This window comes from Taeniopygia guttata, chromosome 2 (assembly GCF_048771995.1).
Source record: "Taeniopygia guttata chromosome 2, bTaeGut7.mat, whole genome shotgun sequence".
NCBI classification, from domain to species: Eukaryota; Metazoa; Chordata; class Aves; order Passeriformes; family Estrildidae; genus Taeniopygia; species Taeniopygia guttata.
In genome coordinates, this window is record NC_133026.1 from 138,076,734 (window position 1) to 138,100,265 (window position 23,532).

The following is a 23,532-nucleotide window of genomic DNA, read 5'->3' on the forward strand; positions in this document are numbered from 1 at the left end:
AAAAGAACGAGCTGCAAGAGAATGCAAGAGAGCTTTAAAGAAGACACAAAAAGCCCAAACAAAAGACATATGAAGAAGCTTGTTTTTTTCAGTCACCTTTCTGTGTCATTATTCCATTTTTAAGAGGTTTTACTGGCTTTTCTATTTAATTGAAACTATGCACTAATTAATTATATGAAACAGAAGAAGTTTTCAGTAAGTTTTATGAATTACACGGTTAAAGTTCAGTTCCTAGTGGGCATTCCAGGGGCTCTCGGCCTGGTCCTGGCCTTCCTGTCTAAGACTGCATAAGTTCCACAGAGACAACAAATCCACAAACAAAAAACCCCCCAAAACTTATTTAATATTTATATCAGGCTCAACCATATCCAGATGAAAGAAGAACTCAGAAGACTAAGATCTAACTGCAGTTATTAAAGCACTCTTGTCTGAGAAAAATTGCAGAAGTAAAGGTAAGCTATAAACCTACCCCAAGACAATATATAAAATGCAACCATGTCTGCTTCTGACTAAAGAATTATTTAAATTACAACTAAAGAAAACAACCTAAAAACCTTCAACCCAGAACATGCAATTCCTTAAATGTTCACCTATGAACACTTAAGTGTTGCTTTAACTCTACTACCAGTGAAGAATAATTAGGCTCAATTTTAAAAAAAAGTTAATAAAAAGCAATAGAATATGAAAGATGATGTTATCACTTGCAGAAAAAAAAGTGCAATTTAATGGCATAGCATAACCAGATTTTGCTAACAGGTACAGATAAAGAAATAAAATTACTATACTAAGGCAAGTTTGCTGTCAAATTAGCAGTGGGTAACATAACTTGTTACATGCTTGATGCTGAAAAGTAAAAAGTAGGAAATGCTACTGCCTACTTTTCCTCTATTAAATTCAAGTGTCCTGCATTAAATGGCAACTCCTCCATTTTACAGAGGAACGAAGTTCCAGAGGACAATATATTCCACCTATCACAGGCACCTCTTTTAGAAGGGCACAGAGTATCTCTGGGGGCGGGTTTTGCTCTTTGTTGATTATTTGAGGAATGTGAACAATGAGCTCAGCTGGACACCAAAGTTTTAGCTGGATAAGGCAAGATGCAACAAAGACTTTTCAAAATGCTTAAGCTAAAAGACAGTATAATTGTTTTTATCTTTGGTTATGGCATTTTAGCATTGAGCATGACTATAAAGTATAAGATAAAAGTACAGCTTTTACTTTCATTTCCAGCAGTGATTATGAATTTAGGATTGCAAATAACATAGGCAGTGCACATTGTCAAGGAGATTTTGAGACCAAGTGAAAAATACGTCTTATATAGGTAAGAAAATACTTCTAAATATAAAAAAAAAAAATGAAAATTGTATTTTTGATACAATAAAACTGGCAAGAGATTGCATTTTTCAATTTGACAAAGACTATTCTGGGTTAGAGAGTAGAACCTTTATGTTTCTGTATTTGTGGTTTTAAGTTATGAAAAGGTTTATGGATTTGATTCAAAGGTCAACAAAGTCATTGGTACCCTTCATTGATTTGAATGGCCTTTACAGTCTCATGCTGTAGAGGAAAAATGGGGTTGATCCTCTTCTCATTTTCACTAGCTTCAATTTCTCTGCAATCAATGGAGCATTACTCTTTCATTTGCCCACAAAGAACCAAGAGCAACGTTGAGGTCTCCAATTTTCAAAGGTAGATAATTGGGATAAAACCAAATCACAGCTGGTGGTAGACATACATTTAGATTCTTCTTAGTAGAGTAGCTACCCTTGCTATTTGTTTACTGTGCTAGAATTGGTACAGAATGTGTGCACAAAAAGTAAGGATCAGTTTTAAGTCACCTAAAGACTTTCCCAAAGACTCTAGTCAAATTAATTATAAGCAGCAGAAACTTAAGGAAGATATTATCTTTAGGTGCTCCTAATTTCTAGATACATCCCTGATAAAAGGAGTTTTCTTCTTGTCCCAGCATCTATTTGCATTCCTCACTTAAACAGCCTGGGTTCTGAGCATCTGGATCAAAAGAAAATGGTAAAGATATCTGTAAAACACATATTCTCACATCAGATTATCCTGTGATCAGCTAAGCCATGTAGAAGTAAAGTAAAATTCCCACTGTGACATTTCCATTACTAGAGAGAACCAAAAAGTTGTCAAGAACAGCAGTAACAGTATAATAAAGGAAAACATGAGTTGCTGACGAAGCAACAGTCACACATTTTACAGCTTATCGCAGCAGCTTATGTTTAAGAAGGGAGAGAGAAAACTTATCAACAAACAAATCTAGCAAGCAAATATCAGTAAAAAATAACAATTCACTGGGAAAGAGCTTATTAGGATTAGAAGAAAATAAACCACAATTTTTATTATGCAATATGAGACAAACCTCTACACCTAAAGGAAACGTTTCTAGAAAAAGACAAAAAAGCTCACAGTGTCTCAATGTATGAAGATACATCCCAGCAAAAAAACATTCATTACCTTGATGGGCTGTAAGGGCTGGCTGCCTTTTGATGACCCTCAGAACTTTCCAGGTTTAAGAAGTGAAACACAAAAGTCAACAATATCAGAATTTAGTGTCACAGTCAACTGCTGTAACAGAATGGATGGGAGCCACACAGATGGGCATTAAAGCATCTCTGGAATCTAAAGAAAGATCTGTTCAGAACTACCCAGGTGACAACTGATTTATCAGTGGAGCTTTAGAGGTAGAAGTATCATTCCCTTCCTCTTTCCTATCTCTTTCTTCTGAAATACAGTTTGTTTGCTTAAAATACCTTCAAGTTTAGACTGAGAATTATAACTGTTGTGACACTGGGAGTGATCAGTGTAGGGAATTTTCAAAGGTTTATCTGCATCCTTAATTGCCTGATACTTTTAAAATCTGATCCATTGTCTAAGATGATTGCTCCTTCCACCATCCAACATTCTTTAAATACTCATTAAATACAGCTGGACCATCCTGGCACCCTATGACAGAAAATTACAGGAACTGCTGAAAAGTGTTTCACATAGCTACACTCTCTGGAACAAAGTAAAGAAATTTTTCAGCAGACAACTATAGTCTAATCAGCCCTCTAAACATTTAGACTACAGGAAAATAAATAAAATAAAACTAGAGCAGGAGGTATTAATTTCTTGGTCCAACTTTAACAACAATCTTCAGTTCCTCAGGAGTTCTTAGAGGAATGAAAACTAAAAGAAATAAAGAAGGCTTTCCTCTTTATTCCTAAGGAAGACTGGAATTACCTAATACTTTAAAGAATGAAGGAAATGTGATGACAGCTCTCTCTCCATCTCTACCTCTGACATATGCCACAATGGAAAGAAAACAAAAAACCATATGACTTTGGAGGACTTAGAGGGCTTTGGAAAATAAACTTCAAGAACAGAAGATTTGCATCACTGAAAGCAAAATCAGTAAGAATCTTCTCCTTTTGCTGTGCAAGACCTTTTCTTCTTTAAGATCTTTCTTTCAAAATCCACCTCCTGCAAGTCCTACACAACAGTGTACTTTCAATGTGGAAAAACGAGAGTCTGCTGACTGATGCTACCAGAAGCAAGCTTCTTAACTGGTCTCAGTAAAGAAAGAATATAACAAAATTACTTGTTTCCAGGTCCAGGTGTTGGAGATCCTTCAACTCCATCTCCTTTCATGAATTGCCAGCTGATGGCAGCTGGGTGTGCCAGACAAATGGACTGGGAAGATGTGATTCCTCTTTCTAGTGAAGAGCACTCAAAACTCCAAGACCATGTCAATGTACATGCCTTCATACTGTGCTCAAGCTTGCAAGGGAACCTTGACATGTCTTTTTGCTCAAATACAAAAGTCTCTAACATGCTTATCTCTACAGTTCCTGGGGAGAGAGATCCAGCCCTCTTGTGTAGCTGAACAAGTATCCCAAGTCAGAGTCCTGACATATTATACCAGGCTGGCTGGATATAACACACTGTGCCAGTCCTGACCCTGAGTATCTAATCAGATTGTCTTCAGGTGGAAGCCACTGATTAAGCCAAATGTACATAAACAAACTATTCCAACAATGTGGATAAACTTAACCAAGAATAAGCTCTAAGACATGGACAAAAACTTAGTGGGGTTGAGGAGCTTCAGAACTGTGGTATTGTCAAGCACAAACTGCCTAAAACTCAACTTATCCCTGAGATAAGTTGATAACCCTGAGAAAAATAGTCAAAGATTGACTCAATGCCCTCCAGGTGATACCTCTGGAAAAACAGAAGTTCTTACAGAGCTACTCGCTGCAGATTTTCTCAACGTATCTTTTCTTTGTACAGGTAACTTCTAATAATTCATGTAACTGGCATGCACTTTTACTGATAAAAATATTTTTCAATTTTAATATCATACAATAGAGCTGTAGCCGAACTGCCAACAGAGAAATAAGCTGTTTTAAAAACAACAATTCTCTGCCACTTTTTCATTCACATTCCTGTTTCAAATGAAGGCTGCTGAATTTATGCTGTCATCTACTGGAGTTAACACCAAAAAATTCCAGGTGCTTCATAGTACTTATGATGTAGAGAGGTAAATAATGTATTTTTTAAAAACTGTTTGGAATCTGTTAGAAGTCAGAACTTAAATGTCAAGGACCACAAGACCATTGTTAATAGACTTCAATTTATTATTTTATAGGAAATCAATTTCAATTAAAATACATTGAAATAGTGACTGGAAAAATTCTATAATATTGATCTTCTGGGGGAACCAACATAGTTAAAATTATTAATCATACTTGAGCATGTCATAAAACACTAGGCTAGTACCCATGGTTTATGATCAAGTCAAATAAAGGCTTTAAAATAACCCACCCTTTCCTTTGTGGAATATGCCAGAGATCTGCATACTGCTTAGTAAAAAGAAACAGTTCATAACACTGCTGACTGCCTACGTATAACTAAGTAAATGAAGGTGCTCTATCATATGAAGCATAAATGCCATTAAGAGTAAACTTTTATTTGAATAGAACTACATTCATTTTAAAAATTACAATACAGAAAAGCTTTTAAAGAATGTGAATGAAGAAAAAGAGAAGCTTTAAAATAAAACAGGTTCTTTTTACACAACACAGGAAAGCAACTTCATAAAGGCATAAAAAGGAGAGGGCTTTTTCCTGCCTCACTTGAATTTTTCCAGTAATTAGAAATTTTTATTGCACAGGCCATAAATGCTAGTAACAACAGGAAGCAAAATGCTTTTGAACTCTTTGGCAACACTCACCTTCAGGGATTCAAAACAGCAAAACTTTATTCTACGTTTTCAAAAAAGCTTTAAGTGTCTTTCATGTTTGTTGGAACTGCCAATATCGTCAAACACTTTACAAACAGGACACATTCATGTAGGCACAGCACCACCAGTTTCATAAAATCAGCAAGATGATGTTAGCAAAACTGATCTGAGTGAAGAGGGCAATTCATCCAGCTTTCAGACCAATTTTTGTCTAGCGTGGGAGTTTACATCTAGGCTTAGCAAGTGGGAATTTATCTAATCCACATTTAGTCATCTGCTGTGTAGACAAATATATCTTCCAGCCATTCCAAGTGTCTGTAATAATCAATGGAGAGCTGCAGGTATAATTCATCTGATGCATCTGGGGTGTGACTACTGGATCTCAAATACAGAGGATGTGCAGCTACTACTGCATGCACATGATAGTAGGATTGCTTAGAGTCTCTGTGGAAGGCAGAATAACCCAACTGAAGGCACGCCAAGTTAGGCTTTGGCACTTTTGTCATCGCTGAGGTTGCTAGTGATGATATTTTAGTTTGTAAAAAACTTCTTGTGAATAACTGGCTTCTTAAGAGACTATGAGACAGATTCTCAATGGATACTTAAAAATTAGGCAGGGCAATACGCTTCCAAATGCACCAATTCTGAATGCTGGAGAGCCCAAGGAAATGGGACCACAGAGAGGGAATGGGATCTGAGGATCTGCCTAAACATCACCTACGACTGTTAGACACCAAGTAGTGGGACAGAGGAATACTGGATCCAACTGAGAATGGCATTTCTTGTCTTCTTATTCCCAATGCTATACACTCAGTTTGACAAAAAAAAGTGTTAATTGATGGAGACAGTCAGGATTGAAACAGAAACACAGCAGTGAAAATTTTGTACTTTCTAAGGGGTCAGAGGCATAGGTAGGGCTTTGATTTCCTCAGTTCTTTTATAAAACAACTATCAAAGGCATGTAGCAACAGGACAAGGGGTAGTGGCTTCAGACTGAAAAGAGGGTAGCTTTAGATTGAATATAAGGAAGAAATTCTTTACTGTGAGGGTGGTGAGGTAATGGAACAAGTTGCTCAGAGAAGCTATGAATGCCCCATCCCTGGAGTTATTCAAGGTCACATTGGATGGGGCTTTGAGAAACCTGGCTAGTGGAAGGTGGCTGGGTATGCCTGTATGGCAGGAGAGATGGACCTAGATGGTCTTAAAGTCCCTTTCAACCCAGACCATTCTATGAACAATCCTAATTTTATTTTATGTCTGATTTCTGGAAAAATCTCATTAGAAATGAAAATTATGTTACATTGTAAATGGCACCATCATACAATATGATTTATTTAAACTTTGTGTGAAAGACTGTACCTATTCCTGGAATCCCTTTTACCAGCCTGTTCTTTGTGAATGGTGAAAACAAGTGATTTCCACTGGCACTGATCACAAACAGCTGTTGTTAAATAACAGACTGACTGCTGAAAGCTTTCCTATTTAGCTAAGTCTTTCATGGCTGGCTGCAGCACAAACAACGATAGTTTACTTTTTTTTAATAAACTTTGAGAAAAATTGTTTTTTTCACTTTCCAATTTACACATGAGTGAAAAAGGACATATATATATATATATATATATATATATATATATATGTTTTGATATACATGTAATATATATATTCATCAAGCATGTAAGACAGTATTGGGTATGCATTATTTCAGAAGGACTAAACATACCAGATCAAACTGACCAGTAGGCTGACTTCTGAGAAATTTGAAAAGCAGGAATGAAAAAAAACCCAAATCAACATCAATAAAATAATAAAAAAGCAGACAACTGCAATCATGGTCTTGCAGTCATACAAAGCAGCTAATGCTACATTAGCAGTAGACTGAGTTGCAATACTATTTATAGAAACACATAAAAATGCAAGCACATAATAATATTATACAGCTAAAATCTTGCCAGACAAGTTCATCAATACAAATTTCATAGGCCCTATGTTTCCTTATTCATATTCCAAATGAACACACTACACATATTGAAGGACAATTCTGTGCTAAACCTATCCACAGTGCATTACAATGTATTGTCCAGTGTATTGGAACTTATTTTACCTGTCAGATGAATCACTTGGTTATTTGATATGAATATATATTAGCATCACAGCAATAGCTTAAAGGTAACTAACAGTCCCACAGCAATGCAATGGTTGGCCAGGGACCATTGACTGCATTGGAAAGTATATTCTTCAGGTTAGAAGCCAGACACTTGAAATTCAAGTAACTGAAGCCATAGATTAAATTTTATGTTTATCATCACTGATGCATGTACATTAGATATTTTATCTCTGCTCAGATACACATTCCACATACAATATTGTGTTTCAGCTAAAACAAATGAAAAACATACAGAACCCTTCAGTGCATGCTTGTAAAAAGATATTTTCAGACATCTTTACAGTGCCTAAAGTCTGAAAAGCCTCTTATGAGCAACCACGGTTTCTGATTCCAGAGCTACATCCTCTGTTAAGTGCTGAAACTGTCCTTGACTGGAATGGGCAAAATACAATAAAGACTGCTCTTTTGTAGTCTAATGGGTGGTAGCAAAGTCATTTTTACAGTCTTGGAAAGCAGTGTTAAGAACAAGTGCAATGATTCCTGCAGTTGTACAGGAAAAAAGGACATACAATAGAAAGGAGTAAAAGGAATATGGACATTTAGTGAAAATAAACCCATATTGAGAAGAAGGTTAAGATTTCTTTACCTGTAATCAGCCAATTTAGCATGCTGAGTTCTGGAACACAGTTTTCATGCTCTGACAAGGGATAAACTACTGTTATTGGGTAATTTCTGACAGTGCTTTCAGATACACTTTGTGTTCAACTCAAAAGGTCTCTCAGACATTTTGGAGCATAACAGGAGCACAGAGCAAAGGAAACCAGCTGAGAATTAAGCTTGCTGGAGCTCTTCTTTAAGAGCAAGTATTTTCTTCCGTGCCTTAGACAGATGCCATGTATGCAGCATATGCAAGAAACAGTTGCATAGTACTCTGTGCTTTGGGAAGAAAGGCGCTTCCTGACTAGCTGGAAGCTTCAGGGTTAGGCGAAAGAAAAAGGTTAAGTAAAAAAAAATGAAAACAAAATAAGTGATGTCTAGTAAGAAGACAGTCAAGATTTGCTGCAGGCCTTGAAACACCACAAGTATATGAAACCAAGGCTCCTTGGATGCCAAAACCTTGAGTCCAGAATGTACTTCTTTGCAGGGGTGAGAAAGAAATGTGCTGATCTCAAGTAACATTTCTTCAAGGAACCTGAAGGACACTGGGCAATAACAGTTCAGATACCACAGGATCCATAAAGTCTACAGGAGGGGGCCAGCAAACTGCAATCGCTTTCTCTTAACTTGTTGACCTTCTAGTCCTGTGCTTTGCAAGTTCCCAAGTTCTCAAAATTTCTGACCACTCAAGCCCCTTTTCAGCCAGGTGTGTAACTCCAAATCATTCATGCTGTCTACTGGAGCCACCACAGCAGGAAAGGTCTTATGTGGGAAATCAGAAGATGGGACTGAGTCTAGTACTTTAACGTTTAGATTATGGAAAATGACAATAAATTTCACATGGAGTGATGAAACCTGGTATGACAGTGCTCAGGTTCCTCCCAGCTTTGATATCCATATGGACAAAGCAGATAGGGCGAACAGGAAGTGGCATCATGTTTCTGATAGACTGGGAGGGTTCCATGCCAAATTTTCATCAAGCCTGCCTTTAGTACTAACAGGCTGATAATGCTGTCAAAATCCTAGTAAAACACTTCTGTTACGGAGGGTTTCATGGTCCTGACTTACTCACCACATATATCCTGAAGGCAACGTTTCTGTTACAAAGATCATCTAAAACCCAGTCAATGATCCAACACTAGAACACAAGGCTCTCACTTGTTATTTGCTCAGTTACAGAATCATAGAATATTTTAGATTGGAAGGAACCTTAAGGAAGGAACCTTAAAGGTCATCCAGTTCCAATACCCCTGACAGAGGCAGGGACAACTTGTACTAGACCAGGTTTCAATCTGGCATTGAACACTTCCAGGGATGCAGCAGCCACAGCTTCTCAGGGCAACCTGTTCTAATGCCTCACCACCTCCACCTCCAAAGAATTTTTTCCTTATATCCTATCTAAACCTACCATCTTTCAGTTTGAAGCCACTACTCCTTGTCCTATCCTTGCCCTTGAAAAGTCCCTCTCCAGCTCCTTGTAGGTCACCTTTAGGTACCACAGAAGGCTGCTGTAAGGTCTTGTCTCTCTAGAGCCTTTCCAGACTGAGCAATCCCAACTCTCACAGCCTGTCTCTATAGAAGAGGTACTCCATCATCTGATCATCGTCATGGTCCTCATCTGTACTCACTCCAACAGGTCCATGCCCTTCTTCTTCAGGGCCACAGAGCTGGATGCAGCACTCCAGGTGCTCTCATGAGAGCAAAGCAGAGGACAGAATCACCTTCCTTGCTGGTCACACTGCTTTTGATGCAGCCCAGGACATGTTTGGCTCTCTGAGCCACAAGTGCACATTGCCACTTCACATTGGGCATCTCATTAACCAAAACTCCAAGGCCTTCTCCCCAGGCTTTCAATCCATGCTCCACCCAATCTGCATTTATGCTTTGGATTGTCCCAACCCAGGTGCAGGACCTTGCATTTGGTCTCACTGAATATCAATGAGGATTGCATGGCCCCACCTTTCCACCTTGACCAGTCTCTCTAGATGCCATCCCCTCCCTTCAGGGCGTCAACAGCACCACAGAGCTTGGTGTCAATGGCAAACTTGCTGAGGGTGCACTGGATCCCACTGTCAATGCCACTGACAAAGGTGTCAAACAGTGCCAGTCCCAATGTAAAGCCCTGATTAATGACACTCTGTCATAGTTTGACACGGAAAAAGAATTTTTTCAGAAGGAAGAGGTCAGTCCAGTCAGGGGTCAGGTTTGGATACTGACACTTGGGGTGACCAATTGAAGGTGGACACGTCTCTGAGAACACAGAGGGGTTAAAAGCGGAATTCCCAGGAGAACTCGCTCTTCTTTGGTTCCGGTCATCGGAGGGTGCGGACCTCCACTGCCCAGCCTGGGCTGGGTGGGGGAGGGAAAAGCCATGTGGCCTGGGGAGGTAGGCTGGGGGTGAAGGATCGGGAACCGAGCTGGGCCAGCTCCTGCGGATGGAAGGGTGGAGAACTTCTGGGATGTCTTTGTTCCCCCCCCCCCAACCTAGAGGGAAAAGAGATAGAGAGCCAGCAGACACCTGGAAGTTTGCTGGCAGAGGAGAAGGAGGAGGTGAGAGGAAGATGCCCAGCGTGGGAGACAGGAGACAGAGTGCTGGGCTGAGATTTCAGCCATCCGGGGAGTCCGGGAATTTTAACCCTTTCCTGGGAAATGAAGGCTTTGTGAAATATTACTCCTCCACAATTTAAAAAAAAAGAGAAACAGCCTGGGACCTCAGATGTTAGGAAAAGAAGGTTGGGGGGAGATGATGGAGTGGCTTTTAGCTAAACTCTTCTTGTTAACCATAGACTGAACCACTCCTTCTTCCAAGAGGGACTGCATTTTAGGGAGATGCAATGGTGAGCCAAGAAACCTCCTTCAGCAACTACCAGTTCAGGAATGAACAGAGAAAAGCTGAAGAGGGTATGATGATGCCCTCCGTCTTCAGAGAAGAAGAGAAGGCGATCTCTGTTCTTAGATCCTCGGTCCCAGGGGAAAATGGGGGGGACTGTAATTCCAAAATAAAACACTAGACTGTTGTTCCTGTTAGGCCTTAGCAAAGCATCCTTAAAAGAGCCCTATAAGCAGTCTCTGTCCATACACAGTAATGAAAGCACTGTGACATAGAGAAAAGAGTGTCACACTAACCAGTGTGTCTGAACAGTGCCATGTGTGACATAGAAACACAAGAAGTAGCAGCTGTGTTTCCTGGGGGTCTATAGTGCAAGAGAGTCTCCTCTCTCCCCTAATAAACTCAATATTTATTATGTAAAAAGGTGAAGACTTAATTAAAAGTCCAAATGTGTCTCACTATAGTTTGTTAAAGTTAGGTAATGGGAGGAGGAATGTTTTAGAAAGTTTTAATTTAAAATTTTGTGTAGTTTTTTTCTTTCTTTTTTCTTTTATAATAGTAGCAGTAGTAGTGTAATAAAGTTTTTCCTTTATTATTAAATTTAGCCTACTTTACTCTATTCTCAATCACATTTCACAGCATTCAATTAATTAGTTACATTTTCATAGGAACGCTAGCATTGTGCCAATGTCAAACCATGACACACTCACCACTGGTCTCCACTTGGGACATTAAACCATTGACCACATCTCTATCAGTGTGACCATCCAGCCAATTCCTTATCCACTGAGTAATCCATCAAGACCATGTCTGTCCATCCATCCATCCATCCATCCATCCATCCATCCATCCATCCATCCATCCATCCATCCATCCAATCCATGTCTCTCAAATGCTTTGCACAAGTCCAGTTAAATATACCAGTTGCTCTTTCCTTACCCATCAGCCCTGCAACCCCATCATAGAAGGCAATCAAATTTGTCATGCACAATTTGCCCTTAGCAATGCTGTGTTGGCTGACACAAATCACCTCCTTACTTCCTATGTGCCTTAGCATAGCTTCCAGAAGGATCTGTGTTCAGGAATACATTCAGTACAGGTAGCTCGGTGAGCAGCTGCAGTGAGAGCTGCAGATTGAGCTCTGGGTGGCAGGAGCCTGAGGCAAGAGGCTGAGATCTGGCACCGACCCTTTGCACAGCAAAGGACCCAGGGACCTGTGGCACCAGCCAGGTGACTCAGAGACACAGCAGGAGCCAGTGACTCAGCAGGAAGAGCCCAGACTTTCCTCTGCTTAGACCATAAGGATACAGAATCCCAGGGCTTCCTTTGTTCTGAAGCAACAGCTTGAGTTGTTGCTGTACCATGATAAAACTATTTAAAGACTTTAGAGGTCTGAGACTCTGCTATGGGAAACCCTGGGCTGAGCTGGTAAGGAAACCTTGTTTGCCTGTGAGAATGGTGTGTGTGTAGGGAGTCAAGCTGTGCACACATCAGTCTGGAGCTGCCCACTGTGGAGGGGCTTTGCTTCCAGCACTGAAATCTCTGGTAGCAAGAGTGTGACTGCCCGAGAATGGTCAGACAGAAAAGTTTCCTCAACATCTGTTCCCTGATATTGCTGGGCACAGAGGTGAGACGGACCACCCAGTAGTTTCCCCAGTCTTCCTTTATTCTGTTTTAAAAAATTAGGGTTCCCATCACTGGAACTTGATTGGACTGCCACAACTTCTCAAATACGATGGATAGTGGCAGAGCCACTTCATCTGTTCCTCGGGGCCTGTGGATGCACCTCATCAGGTCCCATAGACTTGTGCACCTTCAGGATTCCTTAGATGGACTTGATCCTGATCTACAACTGGTTCTTCATTCTCCCAGCCCCTGCCTTTACCTTCTGTGGCTGGAGAACTTGCCAGTGAAAACCAAGGCAAAAAATTTGTTGAGTACGTCAGCTTTCGCCATTTCCTGGGTAATCATATCTCCCATTTTCTTCCAGAGAAGACTCACATTCACCCTAGTCTTCCTTTTATTAATGGTACACCTATAGAAGATTTTCCTATTGCTGCTGACATTTCTGGCCAGCTTTAATCCTATCAGAGATTTAGCTTTCCTAACCTGATTCCTGCTTCTCGCTTTCTCTGTTTTTCTCCCAGGCTACCTGTTCTTGCTTCTAGTCTCTGTAAGGCTTCCTTTTTGTGTTTGAGTTTGCCCAGGTGCTCCTCATTTATCCATGCGGGCCTTATGACATTTTTTGCCTGATTTCTTTATTGCTAGGATGCATCATGAATTTAGATGCAGATGAGATGCAACTTTGAAGGCCCTCTAATTTCTCTCCTGAAAGAAAACAGTGCTAGAGTTCCTTAACAGGTTTTGAATAGGACTATGCTGGAAAAAGGAGGAAGGGAGGGAGGGAACCAGAACATATGTGGCTCCCATTGGACACATATGTATTTCAGTAACTGAGCGTCAGCACAGGATGAGCAGAAAACTTAGTGAAGAAATAATTTCAACAGGTATCAACTGCTGAGATCATTTTCAACGAAGCACAAAGCTTTATTTTAACATGATTTGCTAGGAGGAGAAATATTGTCCTGGCAGTATATTCAAGCAGCACTTATGCCCTGTATGAAACTCAGAGAGGAACTTAGAAGGGGGCCCAGCATTATCCTAAATACCATAATATCATTTAATCCAAATCCAAAAATGCTTCTCAAGTGCAGTCCTATGAGCAGATTGCTGTCTGTGGATACTTTGCACAGAAACACACACAGCACTGTTGTACCACTTTGAGGACAGCCTCTTCTATGCTAGCCAAAGCAGGACTCACATTGAAAAATCGCAGAATAATTTCTTTCTTCTCTGTGTAGTTATGTAAGGCTTTTTGTACAAAAATTATCTTTCAACTCAGGCTTACAGTGATAACAGTATAATTATGGTGTTTCCAACAGTGTGCAGTTCTCCCCAATAGACATTGGAAGATATTTTGTCAAATTAGTTCCTCAACATCACTAAGTCTGGGAAAAAAGCACAGATCAGTAGCTGGGCCTGTGCTCCTTCTATCCTAGTGGAGGCTGGAATAGTGTTTCTACCAATAATAGCCTCAATCAGGCAATCAGGCAGTTCTTGCTCCAAAGAAAAGTCTTCCTAAAACTCAAGACAAGACTTCAATTACACAATCACATACTATTCTGGCTTTAAGAGACTGGATGGTGTGTCTTGAATGAAGAAGAATGAAATGGTTTTAAGTCACTTTCTGAAACAGGAGTAGAAAAGAATGCTATTTGAGTTTTAAAAATGAGGTTAGATTTCTCTGCAGACAACAGAACACAAAGCCACTTAAAATATCTGGTAACTATTATATAATGCTTTTTTAAAACTTTCCATGTTCGATCCAGCTTCAACTGGGGTATGTACTAAAGTCAGTGGAAGTCCTTTTGCTGACATCAATGGGTTCTGAATTAGGACCTCATTGCTTGCAACCCAGCTTGTGTGCTACATTAATTCAGAAATGGGTTTTAGCAGCTTCTTTCACCTAACAGTCTCCTGAGCTGTGCACTGAGAGACAGAGGGCTTTTCCCCCTCCTCTTTTTGGAGGACAGCAAGGCACAACATAGCAATAGATACAGTGTGATCTTGACTTTGTGAGTGCAATTTCCAAAAGGCAAAAACACCTTTTAAAAGAAAAAATGTTCTCTAAAAATTCTCCAAAACAAAACAAGACAAAACAAAACAAAACAAAACAGTTACAGAAAGCTATTCCAGTTACAACCTGGATCAGGAACATACAAATCATAGTAAGAATATGACTAGACACAGTTTGGAGAAACTGGGAAAGCAGGCAGAATCACTTTTGGAGAACAACTGACATACCAAGAGCTTTATAAGTTGTACTGTGGTCGAGAAATAATATCTTCACCATCAAGCACTTTCAGTGGACACACACTCCAGCTTGGTGTAAATAAGGTGATAAGGGACAAGAGTACTGCTGTCATCCTGTCACTCACTGTTCCCCCACCCTGGAATCATACAATTTACACAGCTTTACTGCACAGGGGAATATTCTTATAAACTACTGTTCTGCCCATAACTTCAGATCTATTTAAGAAGATGAAAGTAAGCTTTTTAAAAGAAAGAGTCTGCTTAAGCACTCTGTTTTTATTCACCGGGGAGATGCCTGCTTTCATATTATCCTTGATTGACCAATAGCACATGAAGATTATTGGCTTTCAGACAAGAGGTTTTACAGTCCACCAGGTCCATTCAGAGATATGTTTATTAAAATGGTATTTGTGTGTTGTTTTACTGATATGAGTTTGCATTAGTGCCACTGTTTTCTTCCCCACAAGGACAGAGAGCTCTTGCTCCCTCACACAGCCATTCCCAGCTGAGCTCTGGAACACAGGGCAACCACAAGCTCTTGTGGCTGGTGGTCACACCAGCGGCCACCCAACCCTGAAAACCATAGCTTTGAATGCAGCGTGTTTTGTCTCTCTGAGCTGACCCGCCCGACCACCAGCGGTGGGTACTGGCTCACATGGTTATATTGTAACAGACCCCAGCAAAGCAAGGAATAAATTCTGACAAAAGTTCTCAGACTGAACCATTTCCCCAGGGTTATACTGGAGTGGCTCTGAAGTGCAGTACAATGGCCAACACCATTGTGGGGGAAGACAGCCAGAGATGCAGACCTCCAGCTTTTTGTCAAGCTTGTGCTGCCTTTCACAAAGCACACGATGCTTTGTCTTTATGGAACCAGAGTACCTAAGAACATTCCCTCTACACAAGCAGAGAGAGACTACATTAAACACACATCCATGCATTGATGGATCTGTCCTTCACAGCCCAGCATGTTTATTCCTTCTCTTACCAAAGTCCAAACTTGTATCCTCAACTGCATAGGCAAAGACTGCAGCATCAAAGGATTCTGCCCTGAATTCCTTGAATTGGGAGTTCCTGCTGCCTGACTGAGCCTAAATCACGCACCAGTTATGTGTCCAGAGGGGAACCAGAGAGAAACAATACGCAGCACAGGAAATACATAGTTCTCAATGTCATATACAAGTCTATGCAGGAATCTATCTGGACAGCAGTGATCAACTGATCCACATTTATAGCTCATGTGTCTTCATTGTCCCATATCAGTCAAATCCCAACTTTCATAAGCAGGCCAATCACAGTGATGGTGGATGACCAGAACTTCGCAGTCCATCAGACTCTTAAGTAATATTCCAGATGCAGTAGAAGAGAGAACCTGGCCAACACTGAAGGAAAGGATGTAGGAATAATTGATGAATGGATAAAGGGGAAAAGAAGAGTTCTAAACATCTGAGGAAAACATTCATGCTTCAGCATGTGCACCCATCTTTGACATGATACAAGATGAGGTGTCCTTCTATTAACAGGCCATGGAAAAACAAAGGAACGCGAAAACTCTGCATCACAATCAGACACCAAGCTTGAAGAAACAATTCAGTTGAGACTTCGGCTCTTTCAGATAAAATGCAGCTTACTCAACTAATCAGTTTTCCCTGCGAGCACAGTGAGCAAGGCTTAATTAGGAACAGAATGTAATGTGTGAAGGACATTTTGTTAAAAATACACTGCATGTACTGAAGGAACTCTGTTTTTCTCATACAGTGTGACATACAATGGGCACTGAACCAAAACACCACAGAAGTAGGTGGTTTATGCTATCCCACTGGACTACCAAACAACATTTAACATTGAGAAAGTATTGCAGATATATAATAGAGGATGTCTAAATGTTCCTTTACAGTATTGCCACAATGACTGCTTTTCTTCCATGTTACCACAGCCATTACTAGAAAGCTAACTCCAAAAGTCATCATAAAACATCTAAACTTGATTTGGAAAATACATATAACGTTTTCTGTTATTCCTTCTTCTCTGTCTTCTAATCTAGACTTAATATTAAGCCCAGTATTGTTTTTTCTTAGCATCAAAAATTCGAAGCAACTCAATTCAACTCAATAAAATTATTGCAACATGAAGAAGGAATCAGCCATCTGCAAAAAATAGTCTAACAGGTAATTTTCCACTGACAGCTCTTACCATAAAACAGGTGACAAAAACTACACTGTTTTATCTAACACTGTGTATCTGAAAGTAAACAATTAATGCAAAAGGGACAATGCTTTTAAAGACAGTAGGTCCTCCATCTGTGCCCTTGTACATAATTATTTTCATCTTAGTAAGCAGACACTTAAGAAGGACCACCATCAAATTGTAGATGGAGCCTATTCATCACACAAAACAGGCAGCTGAACATCTCTATTTATTTATGCATTGTTTTACCTTTTGATCCCCCCTTGGAAAGCATGTGGAATCTATGAGACATTTTCACGCATCATTTCTTGTAGAAGAACATCAAGTCACCTTTTATGCCCTTGGGCAAACTTCTTCTATCTGATCTCAGGAACTGCCCATATCAAAAATATTTTTCATACCTTGTGTAAGCAGCTGGAGGTTTCGGACTTCTTCTCTCACCTTCAGCTGAAGGACTTGCTGCAGAATGTGCTGTCGCAGGCTTTCCTGGGCAATGCCCATTCGTTCAAGCTTTTTGTCAGTAAGTCTCAGCAAAGCACGGCCTGGAAGAAAAAGCCAAGAAGAAAAATCACCCAAGGATTTCCATTAGTGCAATAGACTCACTCTGACATGATAATTCACTACAGAAAAAATTCTCAGCCCTGAAATACCTTATTCTTATATTGTTCCATCTGTTAGGTACTCCCTTACTGTTAGAGACTTAGGTGCTACTCCTCCCTTTTCTATTGTTTTTCTGTATTGCTTTGGTGCTTTGTGAGATACAGGCATGTAAAACAGGTATCTTGTGCCATTTTAGACAAACAATCTTCTTAAGGGCCAGTTGGTCTTCCATGGGTAGGACAACCCCTATAAGTCTACAACTGACATAGGTGCCTAAATAGACTCTCACCTATTTTCAAACATCATGTCAAGAAATGAGTGAAAACCGATGACTGTGGGTTTTACAAATTAAATCAATTTAAGATATATGAAGGATGAATATTGTTGCAATTCAGATATGTCTATAGTTTAGCAGCACCATTTCCCAGGATAGCTTTGTACTTCATGGTTCAGCTTTCCAAATCCCTCTTAACAGCAAACTATCACAGCAAAATTGGAAAAAAAAAAAAACCACAGAGATTTCTATCAATTATATCTAAACCATTCCTGAAAAATATTTTGTCCGACTATAAAAAACCATCTGCCTATGGTCTTTGCAGGCATTCACTCCCAGTTTGTGACTTATCTTTAGTATTGGGTTAATGCTGAACCACAGCCCCAGGCAGACTGTAGATGTTAAAAAAATCAAACAATCTACATTCTCCCAATTTTGCTAGTGGAACTCTGACTCCATCTTTTGGGCATGGTTATGCTATAAATAACAGTAGCAAGGCTGTACACTGGCTGAGACGACAGTAAGGAAGTATTTGAACCAAGCAGAGAACCAAAGCATCAAGCAGAATTTTACCCTAGGAAGAAAATGAAAACTTACATCCTTTGGTCATGCCCACTGCTGTGAGGTAGTACAGGGAGGAGTGTTGTGCAGCCCTCTACTGACTCTTGATTCCCTATATACATTTTCTATCTAAAGGTATCCTGGCCAGTAAAAACAAATCAAACTGGAGCTACATTGATACTACCTTGAAAATGACATGTTTGGTTCACTTTTTTAAACAGGTTCAACTTTTTACCTCCTCTGTTTTTTCATTATGAAAAATCCCTTCTTTGACTTCTCAGGCCTTATTCTGAAACCAGAAGAAGATAGCAAAGAGCAAGTTATTCCCTCTGCAACACAGCAGCCTCTGTGCTACCATTACTGTGGCTTTTGGATGAATGGTACAATTTAGCTCGTTAGAAAGTGTTTCTCAACACAGAAAGATAAGGCCCTTATTCAACATCTTTCCTTGCAAAATAGCAAGGATTAGAGAATTTTTCTAATTATTTTAATTTAAAAATTTAAGATAAATGCCAAAAATTTAAAGGGGCACAGATTATCTGCCCTAAACCAAGGAGTTAGCAGCATGCCTTTCACAAACTGCTAGATTTCAAGCAGTTCCATAGGATCTTGACTGCTACTCACAAGCAGTTCCATAGGATCTTCATATGACACAATGTAAAATACTGGGATATTACTATTAATAAAGCAAGATGTTATTGATCAGATAAAAATGACAGCATTCATAGATTTTCTGCCCTTCTGTGTCTCTCAAACACTACACGCTACAAAGGATGACCTTTTGACTAGGAAAGCTTTATTTGAAATCACAAACAAGAAGAATTCTAAGGGTTAATGTAATAACAAACTATGGAAATTAAATCTCTTGCAGATCAATGCCAGCTGTCCAATTCTCCTGGTGATAAAGGCAGCAATAATGACTTCAATTTTTATATTGTCTTATCTCACCAAAGCATCTTAAAGCAATTTATAAAGGATGTACAACAGTTCAAGAGTATGGTCTGTAATGTCAAATTAGCAACTGAACGCAAATAAAAATACAAGACACCAGTTTAAAGAGTGCCAACACATATGTCATCTTAGGGCAGGGAGTCAGCAACAGTAATATGAAAGGACAGACAGAGGCCATGCATCTCATCCAGTGCCCTCCACCTCTTTTTGGCCATAGATATAGTAATTTCTCTTTCCTTCCTCTGGGCAACTCTTTAGTTCATATTCAAATGGTTTTTCTACCCCAGTCATTGGCTTTGGAGGTTGAGTGTGCACAAAACAGAGATGTCTCTTTTCAACTCTTGGTATGTCAGTTCTTCTGCGACTTAGGCTCAAAGCACGATGCTATTGACTCATACTCTCTGTAGCAGCTTGCACAAATTGCCTTAAATTAACTCTTTCTTACACCAAATCCAAAGAGACATGCTGAGGCAGTGATGAGGTAGAAAGAAAACATCCAGATGTGGCATTTCAAAAATATACTAAGAGACCTGAATGTGAAAATTCAAGCCTCCCAATACCTTCTTCCCTCTCAACACTTCAAACAACAAACATCCAAGCCACAAGTGGAATAATTTTCATTCTGATACTAAATCATGCCTTTGAAAAGATATTTTTAGTGCCTGGACCAGTCACTAAAGCCAATTAGTCACTAAGGCCAAGATCCTGACAATTCAGCTAATGATTTTGGATGCTTCCCTGTCTTCCTGTATTATGCATATCTGAAAGAGTAATCACTTCGTACTAAGAACTCTGTGTTATTGAACATTGAAACTAACTGTCCAGAGAATTTGTGGAGTCTCTGTCTTTGGAAGCATTTGAAACCTGTTTGACAAGGTCCTGAGCTGCACTCATCCCTGCTTTGAGCAGATGATTGCCAGAGGTGTCTTCCAACATCTTCTGTTCCGTGAAATAACCTGCATGAAGGATCTTGATCTAAATACCTATTTTCTTTTAAAAAGTTAAGATTAACAAAGGAAATTAATAAGAGTACACAAAAGATGGCCATTTTATCAAGCAACATGGTCAAACAGAGAGACAGCTATACAGTAAAAATTGGGGGTAGATTTTTAATTTTCAGAGAGTGCAGATATATTATCAAAAGCAGAAGATTTCTAAGAGTATACACTGATCTATTCTATAAATTTTCCAAGAGTATAAACTGATCTTTGCTCAGACACAAGTAGAATGAACTTAACTACCATTGCAGGAAAATCTCCCAACACTACAGAACAGACACTACCTCCTAGATGTAGGAGCTACCTGCCCAGCAGGTATAATTTTTTCGAACAGGACATCTTTTTCGAAAGCACCTAAACTAAGAGAACCATAAAGGTCCCACTGACAAACACCTAGGCCTTGGTTCAAGCTAGTTGCAAGGCTGGAAACTAAATGTTTTAAATAAAACTTCACAGTTCCCTCAGTATCTGTACACATATTTTAACACCTAAACCCCAGCCCTCTCATACTCAGGGCAGATCAGCCATGGAATGTTCTGAGCTACCCTGAGGGTAAACACAAAATATAAAATGCATTTCAGTTTAATAATAGATTGATGGCCTAATTCTTTCTAATATGACTTAGCTGCTACAGATCTCATTGAATCAAGCTGGGATTAGATGAAAATCTGAACGGAGGGAGAAACATTGCATGCCACAGAACATTAGCATGAGTATAAGCACTGGTCCAATGAGGCTGGCATTGGCCCTTGAGCGAGGAAGGCAGCACAGACTGCTGTACCTAACCAGAAATACTCAGCCCGCCCTGCACTGGTATATCCTACTGCTCTTCCCCAAGCTGCCAGTTCACAGATACACAGAGGGACACCTTGCAAGAAGCCCTGGAAGAACACTGACAATGCAGGCAAAGGGACAGGTAAGAAAGGGCTTATTTAACATGTGGAAAGAACTTAAGAAATACAGGGAAACAAGAACAGATAGCTAGTAAGAGGCTGATCTGACACAAAACCCTGATGAAAACCATGAGTAATTTAAAGCCGGTGAAAATGATAAACCACTAGTGGGAACAAATGATGGTATGAAATATGGCCAAGACAGATGACCTTGCTTTCCAAGTACAATATGAAAGGTATACCTGATTATCCAGCCAAGATGTTCAGTTTACTTACCTGCAAAACCTGAAAAAACAGGAAGATGAGATTCACTAAGCTCCTAAATTATGCTTATACTTAAATGTTGCAATTGCCATTTTATTCTTAATTAATAGATAATAGTGTGTTTCTCTAGTTTTTCAAGTGTGGTGCTTTTGTGTTTACTTGAAATAGTCTGATCACAGCTTTCCTCTTGTTTAAACGGGCTGATTGTTGGCTGCTCTTGACTGCCTTGAACATATCATGTGAGAAATTTCCATGACAGAGACACAGGCATAAATATCACTGTTCAGGTGCTGGTGAGACACAAGTATAAAACTCTCATCGTATATTTAGGAAAGAATGCAAACAAGAATGGGCAGAGAGAGACACTATGATTTCATAGTGAGAAATGGCAAAATTATGAGAGGAGGCAAGAAAAAGAAAAGACATCTACAGAATGAGACTAGCCCCATGATGGCAGTGGAGGGAGATGAATACTGGGAAAAGAGAAGAACTATTAGACTGAATATATATACTATATATATAATATATATACCTATATATATATATAATACATATAACCCCTGACTATATTAGGGAACTGATCTGAAAAGAAAACAAATGGATATGAATACAATTGAAGATGCTGAGTTCAGAAATACCTTTTAAAAGAAACAGCGCAAACCAGAAATCAATTCAATTTTCAGAGCAAACTTGGTATGACTTCATGATGCTTTTCTGGATAATCTATCAGATCTTCTACAGTCCTACATTTTCTGCTTTTCCCATGATAATTTAAGAGCCTGTCTCTCCTTCTCATGCCTGTCTCATCACTAGTCAACCAGACACATCAGCCACTTTGTCATCAATGCCTTGCGGCAAATCTACAGCTCTTCCTGCAAAGGCAGCTAGATCTGATTTGTCTTACTAATTACTTTAGCCCTAAGACTAATGCAGACTCTTGGTAAACTGCAACTTGCATTACCACCCTCTTTGTCCCCCTTCAGATATCTAATATGTCACTAATCAGGGAAGACTTACTTGCTTTAAAAGTAAAAATTGATTCATTTTTCATCAGACTTACCATAGAAGCAAACACCTTACTGATCTACCTGCTAGCATAAGGGCAGCTGCCAGCCTAGGCAGCTCCCAAAATTGCTACTGGCACCTACCTGGTACTTCTGATGTGATGACAAAATCTCAGCTGAGGACCAGCTTAAATAGACAGGAGACACAAGGGATTCTGGTACAGAAATAAAGAAGAAGGAGCAATAATTTCTAATGATAGGGACCAGGAGGAGCAGAGAAGACTATCTAACCTTGAAGAATATTAAAGATCAGCTGAGGAAGTTCTCCAACACCTGAGACAGCATTCTTCTACTTTCTCATCCTGTTAACAAAATCATTAAACCTCCATGAGGCCATAGGAATTACCTTCTGATAAGACACATGAGTGGAAGACACCCATGACTCCAGTATGTCTCCAGAGGAAGCACAGGAAACCTTAGGAAGGCTCACATATCAATTTGCTCATGTACCAAACCAGGGACTTGCTTTTATTTGTTAGCACCATCAAAGTTGATTCTCTGTCTCTTTCTCACTCATTATTTGCTGGATCTGGATGACACCCACTCTATAATAGAGTTTCTCAAAGAAAACAATGTCATACTGGTCAATAAACATCTGATAAAAGAAGCAGCTATGTAAACAAAGGCACTTTCTGAATATTATCTGCATCCCTTGTCTAAACATTATGTCTGTTTATAGTTCTGACAAGATGAAATGATGACTATTTTTATTTATGACAATAAATCTACAATAAAACAAATTTATTTCCATAAAGCCCTTCCCAGGTCACAGTTTTCTTGCACCATCCCATCCTTCCTCCACACTTCCAGACCACAAGCATGAACAGAATATGAAAGAAAAGTAACTCAACAGAATCTTTAACTTAGCTGCATTATCAAACATAAAACCAGCAACAACCACAACATGGCTTTCTTTCTAAATTTGCTTCTGACAAACCATATACCCCTGTCATTTCCTATTCTCTTAATTCTGATGCCATCCTTTGAGCTATGTTCAATCCTGTTCAGCGATGGCCTCTGAAATTTCAAGT

The 23,532-nt window shown here is 39.5% G+C and overlaps 1 protein-coding gene across 2 annotated transcripts in view; it reads right to left on the reverse strand.

Annotated features, from left to right (window-relative positions):
* The window catches only part of SAMD12 (sterile alpha motif domain containing 12), a 167,381-nt gene that overhangs the window by 67,189 nt on the left and 76,660 nt on the right, over positions 1–23,532 (reverse strand). Inside the window, exons 4-5 of one of the 2 annotated variants that reach the window (XM_072924000.1) lie at positions 17,298–17,438; positions 1–16,091 (exon numbers count right to left, since the gene is read on the reverse strand). The exon at positions 1–16,091 is cut by the window's left edge and continues 27,844 nt beyond it. In XM_072924000.1, coding sequence (XP_072780101.1) covers positions 16,039–16,091; positions 17,298–17,438 — 194 coding nt within the window. In that variant the 3' untranslated portion in view covers positions 1–16,038. 2 annotated transcript variants of the gene reach the window in all.